Here is a 16,004-nt window from a genome sequence, read left to right on the forward strand (position 1 = left end):
CTTAGTCTTAAGTCATTTCTTTTTCCTGCCTCAGTACTTTAAACTGAAGACCTGTAAAGTCAGTTTTGCACACTCCTGTACAGTAGGTGGCGGTATAAACCACAAATGTAAATCTGTCACGGAACTCTGGCGTCATTTCCGCAATAGCATAACTATTGTTACTGCGTCGCTATCTGGCAACGAACGACACCGGCGTGACAGTTCTGTTCATTTTATTGGTAAATTTACTATCTTATTCGATTTAATGTTTGTCTGTTTTTTTCTATAACGTACAATTCAATGTGGAACTTTAGCTGGCCTCATATTGCTGGTTACTAACGCGTTGCTAGGTTAACGCTAGCTTCGTAGCAACGTAGATCATTAGTAGCGCCATATACATGACTGTTGTTTTTTATCTTTTTCGTGTCGTCTCACAAGAATAATGTTATTTATCCTGGAAGCGAAATATGACCTATAAATGGCCTTTTACTGGCACTTCTAAACAGTTCGTTGATATGAATGTCATTGCGAATATGAGAACTTCAGAATTTAAAATGGTGGAAGAATAATATGGCACTAAATACACCAACGTATTACACGTCATTATCAGTGCTTGGGTTTTAAACTACTTTGATGTTGCGCCAATGTTTTAGATATTTCAAATGTGTTTCACTCTCAGGTTGAAGGCAACTATGGCTAACGACATGGTCGACAGCCTCACGAAGGTTCTGGTGCAATCCGCTAAGGTGGTGGAGGATCAGGTGGATGCCGAGTTGACCAAACTCAGTGAAATGGATGAAGATGACTTTGAGAAAATGAGGGAAAGACGACTAGAGGCACTGAAGAAAGCACAGAAACAGAAACAAGTACGCTATGCATAGATATAATAATGAATTTCTTTGTTGTCCATAATAATTTGTCTGCTTTTCCCCATGCAAACTTAAAAGTGAGACGATGTTATGTTTCTGTCATCACAGGAGTGGTTATCTAAAGGACACGGAGAATACCGTGAAATTTCTAGTGAGAAAGAATTCTTTGGTGAGGTCAAGGACAGCAAGAAAGTTGTCTGCCATTTCTACAGAAATACCACCTTCAGGTGAGGTCACTGTTTTATTCTCGTTCGTTTATAATTCGGCAAATGTTGGAGGAGCCAATTAGACAGAATTGCGTTGTAGCCAAAATTGTCCAGTGCCATATAGGATTTTTTTTTGACTTGAGTTTTGCATATTTTGATGTCACGGTATGGTGCAGGTCTTCATTCAAATGTCTCCCACGCATCTAGATGTAGGATCGTGGACAAACACTTGATCCTCCTGGCAAAGAAGCACATTGAGACCAAATTCATCAAACTCAACGTGGAGAGGGCGCCCTTCTTGACCGAGCGGCTGCGCATCAAAGTCATCCCCACCCTGGCGCTGCTCATCGACGGCAAGTCCAAGGACTACGTGGTCGGCTTCGGCGACCTGGGGAACACTGACGATTTCAGCACCGAGATCCTGGAATGGCGACTGGGCTGCGCCGATGTTATTAACTACAGGTACATCCTGCCAGTGCGCTTTGAAAATAGTACATTGCAATCACACTTGATCATTTTTATTGTCTTTTTGAAAACATTTCCTTCATCTTCATCCCCCCTAGTGGTAACCTGATGGAGCCGCCCACATCCACGCAGAAGCCTCACTCCAGGTTCACCAAAGTGGAGAAGAAGACCATCAGGGGGCGGGGCTATGAAACAGATTCTGACGATGACGACTGAGGGACTTTGACAGCCGTCTTGGTTTCTCTCTCTGGGCTACCTCTTTCATAATCTCTCAGCCAGCCCTATTTTCTTTCGTTACTCTGTCCTTTACGATTTGTTGAAACGTTTTCATGATAAATGGGAAGTTACTTCAAATCGGCTTTCAGGCGTGTTTACACAGCTTGGTAAGTGCGTTGTGCCATCATAGTAATGAATTTAATTCTCCATTGCCTAAATAAGTTTTATTTCTTGACATCAGGCCTTTTCACACGCAAGTGAAAAGATAATCGAATGGTTGTTGGTTTTGCCTAACGAAACAACAGTTTGGAAACTTAATTCATTAAAAAAAAATTATCAAATGCTGTGGAGGTACCCAGTACTGTGAAGGGATTAGAAACCTTGAAATTAATATTTGATTGACAGCTTGAACTTTAACTGAGTTCTTGCTCAGACAGAGAAAAGAGTACTTAAAGTCGACTGAGAATGATTGATGAATACTCTGTAGGACTAAAATCTCAGTTTTTGGTCAAGTAAAATAAAAAAAAAGATTTTCACTATTTAATTGTACTGGCTTCATTTTTGTTTCTCGCATCTAATGCAAACAAATCTAATTTGGACATCTAAAAATATATCACGTAATATTGTAATTTATGTACTTTTTTCCCCAGAAAGTCTCATTGTAGTGAATTGAATAGCTTTGGCAGGTCCCAGTTGATAAAGCAAACTTGTAATTTTGAAAAATGTCCTTGATGGGGTGAATAATGCTACAGACCATATGTGCTTTCACAATTATTTTTTTAATTTAATGATGACGCTAAGATTCAATAGCTTTGGGTTGGATCGGTGTGAGCAGCCGTCGAACAATCAGTTCGCCATTGCTATTGATGTAGCTGTCAGCCATGTCCTGCTCGGTGGGCAGCCCGTACGGTGTCCTCAGTGGCTGAATCCTGAAAAGGTATTGTCATGTCATCTCCATTTATCTTCGTTAAAACTGTTTACGACATTGACAGAATAATAAAATACAAATATCATTATGACAATCTAATCTGCAATTTAAAATGGCAGGTTATGAGCACGAGGACTTTTATTAAATTTAGTTTTTTTAAGTACAATTTAAAACGACTTGGCTTTAGATACTCATGTTATTAGGCTCTCGATTAAAATTCCCAAATGCTGTTTTCAAATGTAGCATCTCATACCTGACAAGATGCTTGATGACTTTGAGTTTGTTGTTGACTGCAGGTGTATTCTTGTGGATCACAGGCACATGAGGCTGTATGACAATGACAAGGCCATTACATTTCACATTTAACTCAAATTAGAAGAGCAGCCTCACCTTTTGGAGGCCCAGGTTCTTCACCATGTCTTTCTCCCAGTATGGCCGTCTCATTGCGCTTCTGACACGAGTCACTACGTGAAGTTTGTGTGGCTGCTCTGGGTCGCCACCATATTTCTCGTGTTCCTTCGACCGCTCTTCAAAGAACTATTAGGGCAAGACACAGAGGAGGTTGTGAGCACTATAAAGCAGAATGAATGTTAAAATGGCAACAAAATCAGATTTACCTCTTGTGGAATTCTTGCTCTGGTAAACTTGCTGCGTCCAAACAAAATACAACGGGAAATTCCTGTCAGGACCTATCACAACAACACATAGTTAATAAACTAATGACAAAGAACACATATGACAAAAATCAAACAGTACTTTATGGTGAAATAACATTTTAGATCCCATTTAATTTTAATACACATCTAATTTGGGCCCAGACCTCCAGTTTGCAAAACCCTTTTTTATAAGGCACAAGGTGATCAATTTTAAAAGGTGATCAATTCTAATCACAATAGTTCATTACATGAACCAAAAAAACTGACAGGAAAGACATTTTATATTTTTCAAACAGTGGAATAGTATATATTAGGCAAAGCTCTTACTTTGACGGATGACGACTTTAAACTGAATGCAGACATTTCAGTGGCTTCTAACATTCATTGTGACCGAGGTGCAGGACAAGGTGAGTGCGCTAGAAGTCTCGTAAAACATGCGCAATCAAGCTTCAATCACATACGAAAAACGAAATGCTAATTTACAAAACAAGATGCAATATCCAGTTAATTTTACTATAACTAAAGAAAATAATTTGGACAGCTAAGAGAAGACAACACGAGAAACACGATCACCATTAAACCTCATCCGGAACCAGAAATACGTCAAGCGACATCCGCTTGTGTTCAATTTGATTTTTTTTTTTTTAAACGTCAAAATGTAAGCAATATACACTAACAACTCACAGAAGAAAACATAGTTAAAAATGGTAAAATTAACAAAAATATATACATAAAAAATGCCTTGGGTCTTTAAACGAAAGCAAAAATAACAAAAGTGTGTCATTACGTTTCCTGGGGACATGTTTCGTAGACGTACCCGTCTAAATTGCCCCTTAATTTGTTGGCGTTAACAGTTATGGTTTAAAAACTATAAGCAGAACCATATAACTGCGCTGTGATTTTTATTATGTAAATACCCGGTACATACTTAAAATAATATATATAATAATAAATTTTAACGATGCACCCAAGCAAACCACTGGCGGAACAAAAGCAGCCACTCCGTTCTCTCGGGACAAATATTAGCAACGGAACCACACGGAAGTGAAGCACTGTCGCTTATTCTTATGCTGCCACTAACAATCCTTTGGTTAATGCCACCCTTGCCCACAATCTCCCTCAAATCGTGACCCTACATTTGACAAAATGACTCAAAATCACCTACCAGGTATGGAGTCGTCCGCCATCTCTGTCCTAAAGCGGGCGGTGGAGTTGGACCAGAGTGGCCGCTTCTTGGAGTCTCTCGTCTGCTACCAAGAAGGCATTCAGCTACTGTTAGACGCCCAAAAAGGTCGCCGCCACACGTCTCGCCCCTTTTATTCACACTACTGTATATATTCCACTATTTACATTTTCTATATTGCCAGCAGCAGTGAAGGATGAGTCGAAGAGAGGACATTACAGGGAAAAGATAAAAGGTTATATGGACAGAGCAGAACAAATCAAAGCTCATGTGAACAAGACGAAAGAAGGTAATCATAAAATGGTCAATTGATTTATCATAATACTAATCATTTATTTACAATTGAATCCAATGTCAACTTTGTGATTAAAAAAAATAATATTCTGACCCTTGGGGAAAAAAAATACGGATTACTAGTTTTAAAAAGTAACTGTCTGCTGGGATGAACACCATCTACCTGTGATTCCAACCAGGATGAGCGTGATAGAAAAATGGTTGGATGGAAATGTATTAAGGAATTCATGCTCTTCTTGTTGTGTCACACATTCCTCCTCCCTCTCTGTTTTCTCAGAGGGAAAGTACCACGAGCAGGTAAGGATAGAGGAGGATGCCACAGGTTACAGTTACGAGGCCGTCTTCAAGCCGTACATCAGTGGTGCTCTTACGGAGGTCTGGGTGGAGGATCCTTACATACGACACACTCATCAGGTTAGACAACAGTCACATTGTTGGATCATATTAAGTTTTCACGGGTTCCTAATATTTGTTTGAATTGAACACAAGTCATGTTTCCATGCATGGTAGCTGTACAACTTCTTGCGGTTCTGTGAGATGCTACTCAAAGCGTCATGCAAGGTGAAGACCATACATCTCCTCACGTCACCTGAAGAAGTAAGTTTCTGGGGGTTTTTTTTTCAAACAGTAATGTTTCACACACACATATGATTCCAATAAAGACTATGTCTGCAGCTGTGTAAATAATCATTGAAATTAAGTTCTAGGTTTATTGAGGTGGCATTCATGCGCGTTGCTGTGCAGGATGGTGGCCAACAGGCAAGCTGCATGGCCGAGCTGAAGCAGAGCCTCGGTGCTCACGGCGTCACTCTTGACCTGCAGTACTCCACCTCCATCCATGACAGAGAGATCAGGTACTATGAGTGAAGGAAAAGTGCAGGATGAAAATCACCACAACTAAAAAAGTCATCACGTTTGCTCAATCATAGCTCACCTGTTTTTTTTTGGGGATTTGACCAAGTGACGTTCGCAAGATGAGCAATCCTTAGTTTGCTTTCTATGGTTATCATCACCTTCACATCACTCACATGGTGGACTCTTTGTAGGTTTGATAACGGTTGGATTGTCAAGATCGGAAGAGGGCTGGATTACTTCAAGAAACCCAAAGTGAGTCCACATTTGATTGTTGAGATTCCAAATTTGCGTTTTACGTTCTCATGTGTTGTTGTGATCATCCACAGGGACGATTCTCCATTGGATACTGTGACTATGACCTCAGGCAGTGCCACAAAACCACAGTAGACATTTTCCATTCAAAACACACCAAAGTCCTATGAGTCACTTACATTTAATTATAATTATTGACTTGTACAAATGCATCTATTTTTGTTATGAATGTCATATTGTAAAAAAAATCCATGTTAAAAATGTAATTAAGCAGAAGATCTTAGATTTATATTTAAATGAATGTAATCTGGTGCCTTTTTTATCGTGCTCTTAAAATGGGGAGAAAAGTAGATAGCTTGGTTGGTAAAATATTGTAAAAATAACAACTCTTTATATCTGCATATCGTAAAATTGTAAAAACTGATTTTTTATTTACACTAAATTGATTGAATTAATGTCATTTAATTTAGATTTACTTACTATTAAATGTGGTATAATGTTAAAAATGCAGAATTGTATTGAGTTACAGTAAGAATGGTGTAAATATATGTCACTAGTTTGTGATTTTACAAAGTATAAACTAAACGGTTAGGTGTCTATATAATTTTTTTTTATTTATTACCCAAAACATTTGTTTGTGTAGGCGTCTCTTATACTGTGCCCTGTTGACGTTGTCTGGAAAATGTGTGAATGAACCATGAGCCGTGAGAGTTGAAACGGCGTTGTGATCGGATTATCTCTCGGCCTTAATCTCGATATGTCATCTGCATGCACCACCGGGGGAAATTATAATCCCGGAAAGGGGCGCATGCATCGAGCAGGATGGTGGAGCTGCCACCAGAAAAAATATATATTAACGCAAAGAACCTTAAGAGTTACAGCTCGACGTATTGGTGTCACAGGACTTAATGTGGATCGATAACATTTTCGATTGATTCCATGAATGGTCATATTAAGCAAAACATAGAAGTCTCACTGAGGTAATCCACAACAACAGCTGGTTTGGGGCTGTGGGTGGGAGAGCAGATTTATGTGAGGACCACATTAACACCTTAAATTTTATGTTTGAATTATTCTCTAATAATATGTGAGGTGACCGTATTATAAACACCTTTCTTTTCAGGTCTTTCAAAGGGTGAGTGGTTTGATTTGATTTTAGTTTTATTATATAGTTTTTTGTTTGTGTTAATGACAATGTGTCTATGGCTGGAAAATATATTTTTTTTACAAATGTATTTTCAGAATAATCTAAAAAGTTTCATCAATAAATTATATTACTTGATTTAATGTAATAATATTTTTGTAAATATGTTTTTAAAGAAATATTAAATCAGATATTTTGCTTACATAAATCTACATGGTATGGTGAAGGTAAATAATAAAAAAAAACACTTAACAAAATATTAAATCATTTTCACAGAATAAAAATATTGCCAAATTACTATATAAAGTGTGTATAATATGCATATATTCATATACAAATATAGTATATACATGAAGATATGATTATGTTTTTTGGCCTGACCTATATAGCCCACAGCGAAGCTATAATTATTTAATAGTGAGTGTGCAGGAATGTAACATTTGACATGTGTTAGTAGTGGTAGCAGTCGAATTTTTATTTCATTCCTCTTTTAGAGTGAGTGTGAACATTCATTCCTGCCGTGTTTCCAACTACGAGCTTTCATTACCCCCCCTCCACACACACTCACACACACACCCTCCTCCTCCACCTCCGCATCCCCTCCCTCCCTCCTTTACTCTCATTTCTGGGCCCAAAATCAGGTTAGTGTTTTATAAGGAGCTTAGCGCAGAAGGCCACAGTGTGCTCCTAATGTAATAGAGTATCTCTCCTCCTCCTCTCTCCCACACTCCCTCCCTCCTTCTCTGTCTCATTCTATTCTGTCCTCTTTTTGTGCATGTCCCACCATAGAGTGACCTTCTCCCTCTCTCTCTCTCTGGCACTCACTCCGCCTTCCCTCCTCCCCCTCCTGTCTCTCTGCAGATGTGGACGACAAACCTGCAGGTTCAAACAGGACGGGACGCTGACAACACAACTTGGGGGACAACAGACAACTGAGTCCTGGGTTGACTCGCGGTATGTTGAGGTACTTTTATTTTTGAGTGTGTGTTGTCTGCTGTGACATGTGAAGTCTTGTCATTGAGATCATCTAAGACTCCAAAAATGGTCTTCTTGCTTCATGCATGACCACATATGTATGAAATTAACTTTAGGCCTGTTTTTCCATCTGGGCTCTCACGTGTTTGTCAACACGACAGATGACACAAGAGGTGCAGTCTGGACTTTGCTTTCACGAGCTGGCATATCTCGTCTTTATCACGATACCAGGGCACGGTGTTGACAACAGCACTAACAGCCGGACTGTGTGATGCACGCAGCGAGAAAGTACAGGGTGTTTTTTTTTTGTTTTTTTTAGCTCCTTGTAAATACAGTGTGAAAATGAACATCTTTAAAATTTGACACCACAGAGAAGAAAGTTGTGCTAACAACCCTGCCAAATTTGAGATATAGTGACCTCCATAATTATTGCCACCCCTGGCAAGATGTGTTAAATTTAAATTTCTGAAAATTCTAGAAATTCCCCAGACCCCAACCCCACTAAAAACCAGGGAGGGGGGCTAGAGGAGAGGAAACAGGTCGCTGGATAATTTAGTGTGCAAAGAGAAATGGTCTCTTTCTGTCATCTTCCATCTCGTGAAAGATTATAGAAGAAGATTATGCATTGTGTTGTTGGCAAAATAGACTTTGTTGTGAAATCTTTTTTTCTTAATGTCGTCCATTCTCCCACTTGTATTGAATTTTCCTCTTTGTTTAATTTAATAATGATTATTTATTTACAAAAATGTTTAGTTAGGAACACATCGTGCACAAAAAAAAAATCAAGTATACAGAATAAAAGTGGAAAATCATAAAAACATCACGCCCTTCTCACGTGCTGGGGGTGTGTCTGCTAAATTAATTGGAATCACAACTCTGGAACTAAAAAAAAAAAAAAGAAGGATGCTACTTTATCTAGCATTTTCCTAATCTGATTCAATCTCATCTGCAGGTGTCCCTAATGTAATGTCCTGCAAGCGTGCAGTCAATTCATTAAAAGGACAAAAGTGTGCACACCCCACCCTCTAACAGCGAAGGTTGGTCCCGTTCTTGATAAGAACCGTAAACCTTTGAACCGCAAGTCCGTGCGTCACATCTCAGGGCTTATTGCGTGGCTTACTTATCTGCAAACAATATTATATTTTTTTTTCCCGCCCAGGGAACTGGTTCTTGTTGGCTCTTGCCATCTGGACTTTTGTGCCGACCAGTTTGTACCAGGCAGACAAATGGAGGCCTTCTCGGCGAATACAGAGGTGTGCGCTGAAGATACTTCAGGTGAGATTATCGAGGAATCTATCGAAATGATCGTAACGTTGAAAAGACATGTCGGTATATTTTTTTAGAACCAGCAAAGTCCAGAGTCAAGTTTCCTAGGGCTCGTATGTTTATGAGAAGCAAGCGAGCAGGCGTGGAGATCAATGCCAAGTTCAGCCAGTCGACCAGTGACATCCTTGCAGGAAAGGCGCTGGGATCCGAGGAGGATTTGGCGTGAGTACGATGGCTCAAAATGTAGAGGACCAAAAGTAGATGAAAGAAAATTTCTTTTTGAAGAGTATCTTGAATGTCTTCAGCTCAGCCTTGATACAAAACAGGAAAGAAAATCCATGGGTCTTGTCTCATAGATCGGTGCGTCATCTATTTACACTGTAGATGCCCTCAGGGAATTATGGGATCTCGAGCGCTCTCCCACGACAGCATCTTCTGGGCCGACCAGGTGCAGACAGATGACGACGATGAGCCAGTCAGGGTGTCATCCCAGGAGAACGTCCACAGCAAAATCAAAGCTCTGCAGGTAAGGTTTCTTTTCTTTTTTTAAAACGGAGGCCACAACTCAGCGCTGCTGCATTTTCAGGTGAAGCTTCAGCAGCAGAAGATGCATCTGGGACCGCCTCCTCTTGTTCTGCCCATCAGGCGACAAGAGAATGGGGGTGGCAACTCTAATGAGGGTCTTGCTCCTCACAAGAGCCCTGAATTTTCTCCTGTGGATGTTCCAACCCATGGAGCCCTCAGAAAGGTGAAATTGAGATCAGTTCCAGGTTCAAACCGACAAAAATATACTGGCAATGTTGGAAGTACAAATCTGATGTTTATCTTCACAGGTGGCATCCCAGCCAAGCTCACACCCGCTCTCCCCCATCTTCAAACCTCCAGCATCTAAATTTGGGACCGCCACTACGCCGTCCCCAACGTTCATCCCATTTGGTCCCGCTGTCACTTCTCCTGGCGAGTTCCCGTCGGACTTTAGCACTCCGGCTCAGTTCACCCCTTCTTTGGACACATCTGCTGCCCGGCATCGTATGTCCATCAAGCCCCGCAACCAGAGGGTCAGCTCCAAGAGGAGAGCGGCTGAAGTGAGTGGTCCTCTTCTCCACCTTATGGAATATTACTTCCTCTTGAAATGTTAGCATTTCCTGAATGGGTTTATTTTTTGCTATACGGGTCATCACCTCAAAAAGTGACCTAAAATAATAAAATAAAATAATCTTGTCCATTTTTAACAGCCTGATGCTAAGGTGGATGACATGAACAACCATCCTGAACCTGTGACAGATGAACACGCTAAGGAGGAAGTCAAATTGGAAGAACAAGGAGAAATCAAGGTGTCACAACAAACCTTTCCGAAATCCACCCAGCCCGAAGCGTTCCGATCGGAAGCCACTCTGGACCGTGCTGGCAGATGCTCTCCCGTGTCTTCTCAAGAGCTTCAAGTGAAGCTTCAGAGGCGAGCACTTGTAGTATCAAGCGAGGGAGCACATCCATACTCAGGAGATTCTGGAATTGAAAGAAAGACCCACAATAAGAGTGAAACCATCTCCTTCAGCCAGTTGTCCAATAGCTGTGCATCAACGTTGTCCAGATCGGCAATTTGTCCTCAGGATGAAGCCGACGTAGACAGCGTGAGAGGACTAAAAAGACCTGGATCTGGATCCTTTCATTCCTCCATTACCTCTGCCAAGAGCCGCATCGAAGACAGACCGCGATCAGGCAGTTTTGTGGGAGTTGTAGGACAAGCGGGGTCCAGACACAAGGTAGGAGGACCAGTGGAGGACATAACGTCAAGCTTGAGGCAAAGGGATGAGCGTAAGGATCTGCAGCCAGGAGGTAGGCCATTTACAGTGGGGAAACTTAGACAAGAGCAGAAAAGCTCAGGACATCCCTGGGAAAGGCAGGATAGTGTGAAAAACCTCAAAGGAGCTAAATCCGTAGATGCTGTCCCATCGCAAGAAGTGGAGGGGGTCGTAGTGGCCACAAAGGTGGAAATCAAGGAGGAAGGAGAAGAAGAAGCAAAGACCATGTTTGGTTTTAAACTCCGCTCCACCTCTAATTCCATGCGATTTTGGTCCGATGGATCTTCCAGGAGTGAGTCGAGGAAGTCGTCGAATGAGGAACCGAGCGTCGGGCTGAAAAGTCAAGAAAGCCGAGATAACGATAGCCTGTCCAAAAATGCTAATGCGGGAGATTTCACACAGACAGGTGAGTTACTAGCCTAGCTTCTTTTTTTTTTTTTTTTGGTGCCCTTTAATTCGAAAAAAAATAAATGACTAAATAACCAGCATGTATGTCATACATATATATTTTTTAATTTACCTCATTCGAACATTTCCAACAACTTTTGCTTCCATTTGTTTCGCCTCCACAGATCCAGTGCTCTCATGCAAGCCTAGCCCTCCATCTATCTTCGAGGCTTCCACCTTCCCAACAGACGTCCAATCAACCTCCTTAAATCAATCTCAGGAGCTTCAATCGACCCCGCAAACAAATTCACCCGAGGTATCCTGGATGAGTCTGGCGATGGAAAAGACCAGAAGCCTCCAGCAGCTTTTTGCGAGACGATTTCCAAAGGACTGCTCGAGTACGGCTCCACCAGAGCAGACACCAAATTCTGCTGAGATAAAATCTCAGTCTGTAAGATTACAAGAATGGGAGAAACCAGCACACGATGGCGGCGGCAGAGTCGTAACGGAGCACGGCGAATCATTCCAGAAGACAACAGTCAACACCTGGAAAGAACCAGAAGCTCCGCAATCACATGTAAATACAAGTCAACCGGCCTTGCAAAGAAACGTATGGACAAAATGTGGGTCTCCATCACGCTCCGCCGCTCAGCTAGACACCCCGTCTCAGTTTGGAACAGCGACGACTCAATCACGAGCCCAGTCCTACCAGACTTCAGACCAGCACCCGCTACCTTGGAGCCAACGAGGTCTCCAACCTACTCCACAGCAGCCCAAATATGTGGACCAGGGCAAATGTACAATCCAGGAAAAGGAGAGCTCCTCACCTCCGGGGAACCGCAGCATTTTGGCTAGATCAGTCAGCGAGCGAGCTGCGTTTTTGGAGAGACAAGCAGAGTGGTGTTGTCCGACTTTAACAAAAGGGGTTTGTACTTCTTTGTTAACCATCTTCAAAAATGGCAAACATACTCACGCTTGGTCCTTCAGTAGAAGTTCACAGAATTTTTGACATTGACATGACATTGTTACTTCCCAATTTCTCTTCTCATCATTCCCAATCTTCTTAGGTAGAGTTGAGGAAAGCGCAAGTGGAAATCAAGACTGAACCCCTCACACAAGGCAAAGACACAAAACCTGAAGAAGGCTTCAAACCTCCAGGTACGGCAATTCCCAAGTGGAATCTTTTTCCTCTGAGGTAACTTTGTGTTTTCTTCCAGAGTCCCACAGCCCCATCCGAGTGCCTGACAGACCTCGTGAAGAGAAATGGATGCGCAAAAACCTGGGGTCCTCGCGGTCGCCTTCCTCGTCACCCATCCTGAGGTCCACGGCTGACAACGCTCAGCCTTCCTGGATGGAACTGGCCAAAAGGAAGTCCATGGCGTGGAGTGACAAGACCATGGACTGAGGATTTTTTTAAATTATTTAGTTCCCTAAGAATCATAGCACACTTGTCTTTTTAAAAGCTGAAATGAAAAATTTGCCTCTTTTAAGGAGGTTTTATATCGCCACTACTACTTTGGATACATACAATTCTGCCATTTTAAAGGAAGACAGTTAAGAAGCTCTAAGAGCAAATGAAAGTCCTCGGAGAAACTTATGAAAGCGTAAAAATATTTGAATGGTTGTCTGTTTATGTGTGCCCTGTGATTGGCTGGTAGCCAGTTCAGGTGTTCCCCGCCAGCTGCCCGAAGTCAGCTGGGATAGGCTCCAGCTCGTGAAGGTAAGCTGTTCCGGAAATGAATGGATGATATGAATATAATGATGTATATTTGTAATAATTAACACATGTTCAACTGTTGCATTCCTTAAATGTCGTATGGAAACAGAAATGGGAAAGCTGCTATGGGCAAACCACAATTTAGTGGATGACAGGGTAAAAAAAAAAAAAATGTTAAATTGAAGTGTAATTCTTTCCAAAGGGTTGTGTATTGAATTGTATTATACTGTAAAATGTCCATGTTATTTGCCACTCCAACACTTTGAAATAAAGAATATTTCTGGATATAATTTTGATGTTATGAATGTATAGAAAAATTATTTCATATTGCCGTTCTGAGTATCTGGATTATTATCTTCTGGTTGAATGGAGGGGATTAGTTTTATTTAGACAAAAGTAATGGTTTGACACCATCATGTGGCATGTTTGTGCCAAGGAACTACAAAATTTAGGGGCTGGTCTCTCGTTCTGTCCCCCCAGACTTTCCTCAATATTTTGCCTTTTGAGTTTTACAGGTTTATGTAGTACCCGAATGTGCCGACAGGGGGCAGATAATGCTTATGAAACTATTGGATAAACGACTTCTAGGGAAGGCAGCCATTGCTCATAAAACTCATGAGGCCCACTTTTTATTTAACCCTGCCAGTGTTGGCAAACATTCTGACCGCGTGTGCAGCCTACACTTTGAGGAGCTCCGTCTCCTGGGCAGTCTCCTCCAACCACGTGGAGGCCGACCTGTCGGAGGAAGTCGCCCCGTCTTTGCTGGTGGATGGCGGCGGACTGTGGAAGCAGGCGTATCCGGCAGGCATAGATGACACTCCCGGGGAGAAAGTGGAGCCAGAGGGCGACTCCAATGTGGCGGCGGAGAGCCCCGCTCGTCTTTTTTCCTATCGGACGGAGAAGGTGCAGGTGGCGAGGGGTGGTCCTCCACCGCACCAGGAAACGGCGAGAACGGCCAGGTACATCGCTCACAGCAGCGACTGGGGTTCCCTGGCCACCATTTCTAGCCAAGACAAGGTAACATACGCACGAGTTAATGTTTACTTCAATATACGAAACGCATAAATAATCAAATGGCCCTGGATTAAAAAAACAAAACCTCCTACTAATTTTTCCATTGTAAATCATCGTTCTTAAAAATTGCTCGTCCCTGGGTGGGCTCGAACCACCAACCTTTCGGTTAACAGCCGAACGCGCTAACCGATTGCGCCACAGAGACACGATGTTACCGTGAAACATCTCCACTTCAAATTGGTCATCTAATGAGTCTTTTTTTTTTTTTTTTTTTTTTTTGCTAGATCAAAGGTCATCCTTTTGGGAACATTTTCTCCATCAGTGATGGACCACTGGACAACAGCACAGGCGTCATCTATTTTTATATGACACCTATGGACAACACAGTAACCGACCTAAAAATAAATCCTCATGCTTCCATCACTTTCTCAGAAGCTGAGAGTGATTTCTGCAGACAAATGATCTATGAGGCAGAAGACCCCAGATGTGCTCGACTCACGCTTACAGGCAAGATGGTGGAGGTGGCCCCAGAGGAGCTGGCCTTTGCCAAGGAGGCCATGTTCTCCAGGTACGAGCAAACACCCTTCACATTTAGTGGTGTCTTAACTCAAAACATTCAGACCAAGTCTTCTCATATGAAATGAATGAAAATGTCTTTAAATGATTTTAGCTGCCGCCCCCTAACCCCCCCAAAATGTTTTAACTTGTTTTTTAATGAGGGAAACAGCAGTATCTTACTTTATAGAAATACGACAATAATAAATAAAGTACAACGTAAAGGATTGAACAATGTGTGATTGTGATTTATTTATTTTGCAACTTCCTCTGGTGCGCATCTTGGCCACCAGGGGGCAGTATTAATATACAGTACGTACAGGCATGAAGAAAGAGGACAATCACTACTGAGTAAAATCTCATCTGTGGTAATGAAGTATTTGGATATCAACACATTTTAAAATGCCACTTTTCTTTGTTCCAGGCATCCGGTGATGGCAAAGTGGCCCGTGGGACACAAGTGGTTCTTCATGAAGCTGGAGCTGATCCAAGTGTGGCTGCAGGACTGGATAGGAGGCACGTCGCTCATTCCTCTAGAAGAATACTTCAAAGCTTCCCCTTTTTAAGATTCGCTGCATTACAAAAAAGAAATTCTCACAAATTCAAGTCTGTCAAATTTTCAATTTATTGTGCTACGGTGAAGGTCGCCAAAATGGAAGTACTAGTAGGAAGGGATGCTGGAACCAGAAAGGGTTCCAAGGCCAACACTGAAGGGTCTTCTGTCACAGAAGTCTTGATCTTCTCCCTTCTTGTCATCCTCGATAATCATGTTCTTTAATTAAATGCATAGCTTACTTGGACTGTCTGCTGAGGGGTGGGGGGGGGGTGGACTGTCAGATTTTATGCTGCGGGGCTTTTAGAAAAATTGGTTGGGATCCTCTGCTGCTGCCGTTTGCGGGGCGACTGTTGCCATCTGAATCCACATTACATAACCACAGCCACTGGCAAACATTTTCCAGGTCCACTCTGGTTTTCCTGTGGTCATATGTGGTTTGGTTATTGAAAATAATATATGCATCCAAATCATGTTAAAGGAATGCATACAATTATTTTTAATACAGTTGCTCCGCTTTGGATTTTGTATTAAAATCATTACAAAATAAGGAGTCTGAATACACTCTATGTATCACTCAATGTATTGGAAATAATGGAGAAATAGATACAGTATACATAACAACCAAATTTGCAGAAACGCGTTTGGCAGGTTTTGTAGTACATCAAATGGTCACTGTGTGGCGCCA

The 16,004-nt window shown here is 41.8% G+C and overlaps 5 protein-coding genes and 1 non-coding gene across 10 annotated transcripts; 4 read left to right on the forward strand and 2 right to left on the reverse strand.

Moving 5' to 3' along the window:
* Nucleotides 1-106: 106 nt before the first annotated feature.
* Nucleotides 107-2,274, forward strand: txndc9 (thioredoxin domain containing 9). The gene is made up of 5 exons (XM_049729049.2): nt 107-218; nt 659-845; nt 957-1,075; nt 1,262-1,516; nt 1,618-2,274. Exons 2-5 carry the CDS (start codon nt 672-674, stop codon nt 1,733-1,735), a joined length of 666 nt encoding a protein of 221 aa, XP_049585006.1. The 5' UTR covers nt 107-218; nt 659-671; the 3' UTR covers nt 1,736-2,274.
* Nucleotides 2,275-2,495: 221 nt separating this feature from the next.
* On the reverse strand, nt 2,496-3,931 carry mrpl30 (mitochondrial ribosomal protein L30). The gene is made up of 5 exons (XM_049729050.1): nt 3,647-3,931; nt 3,281-3,352; nt 3,054-3,200; nt 2,917-2,990; nt 2,496-2,664 (listed from the first exon to the last, which is right to left on the reverse strand). The coding sequence occupies exons 1-5, from the start codon at nt 3,698-3,700 to the stop codon at nt 2,532-2,534; spliced, it is 480 nt and encodes a 159-aa protein (XP_049585007.1). The 5' UTR covers nt 3,701-3,931; the 3' UTR covers nt 2,496-2,531.
* A 395-nt stretch (nt 3,932-4,326) lies between these two features.
* mitd1 (MIT, microtubule interacting and transport, domain containing 1) lies at nt 4,327-6,275 on the forward strand. The gene is made up of 7 exons (XM_049729047.2): nt 4,327-4,610; nt 4,690-4,791; nt 5,074-5,210; nt 5,307-5,393; nt 5,541-5,650; nt 5,843-5,903; nt 5,978-6,275. The coding sequence occupies exons 1-7, from the start codon at nt 4,466-4,468 to the stop codon at nt 6,071-6,073; spliced, it is 738 nt and encodes a 245-aa protein (XP_049585004.1). The 5' UTR covers nt 4,327-4,465; the 3' UTR covers nt 6,074-6,275.
* A 297-nt stretch (nt 6,276-6,572) lies between these two features.
* On the forward strand, nt 6,573-13,484 carry cracdla (cracd like a). Of its 5 annotated transcripts, none has more exons than XR_007483381.1 (11): nt 6,573-8,001; nt 8,975-9,059; nt 9,182-9,297; nt 9,366-9,510; nt 9,673-9,814; nt 9,875-10,036; nt 10,122-10,373; nt 10,524-11,496; nt 11,663-12,402; nt 12,549-12,635; nt 12,695-12,752. XR_007483381.1 is itself a non-coding variant. In XM_049729033.1 (11 exons), the coding sequence occupies exons 3-11, from the start codon at nt 9,249-9,251 to the stop codon at nt 12,880-12,882; spliced, it is 2,742 nt and encodes a 913-aa protein (XP_049584990.1). In that variant the 5' UTR covers nt 6,573-8,011; nt 8,975-9,059; nt 9,182-9,248; the 3' UTR covers nt 12,883-13,484. The 5 variants fall into 5 exon arrangements, 4 of the variants coding, with proteins under 4 accessions (XP_049584990.1, XP_049584993.1, XP_049584989.1 ...); XM_049729033.1 differs by having other exon boundaries at nt 6,573-8,011; nt 12,545-12,635; nt 12,695-13,484; XM_049729036.2 differs by having other exon boundaries at nt 9,645-9,814; nt 12,545-12,635; nt 12,695-13,484.
* A 252-nt stretch (nt 13,485-13,736) lies between these two features.
* On the forward strand, nt 13,737-15,866 carry creg2 (cellular repressor of E1A-stimulated genes 2). The gene is made up of 3 exons (XM_049729046.1): nt 13,737-14,211; nt 14,493-14,776; nt 15,188-15,866. Exons 1-3 carry the CDS (start codon nt 13,810-13,812, stop codon nt 15,327-15,329), a joined length of 828 nt encoding a protein of 275 aa, XP_049585003.1. The 5' UTR covers nt 13,737-13,809; the 3' UTR covers nt 15,330-15,866.
* Nucleotides 14,340-14,413, reverse strand: trnan-guu (transfer RNA asparagine (anticodon GUU)). The gene has a single exon. It is a non-coding gene; the product is annotated as a tRNA-Asn (tRNA).
* Nucleotides 15,867-16,004: the final 138 nt, after the last annotated feature.

This window comes from Syngnathus scovelli, chromosome 8, assembly GCF_024217435.2.
Source record: "Syngnathus scovelli strain Florida chromosome 8, RoL_Ssco_1.2, whole genome shotgun sequence".
NCBI classification, from domain to species: domain Eukaryota; kingdom Metazoa; phylum Chordata; class Actinopteri; order Syngnathiformes; family Syngnathidae; genus Syngnathus; species Syngnathus scovelli.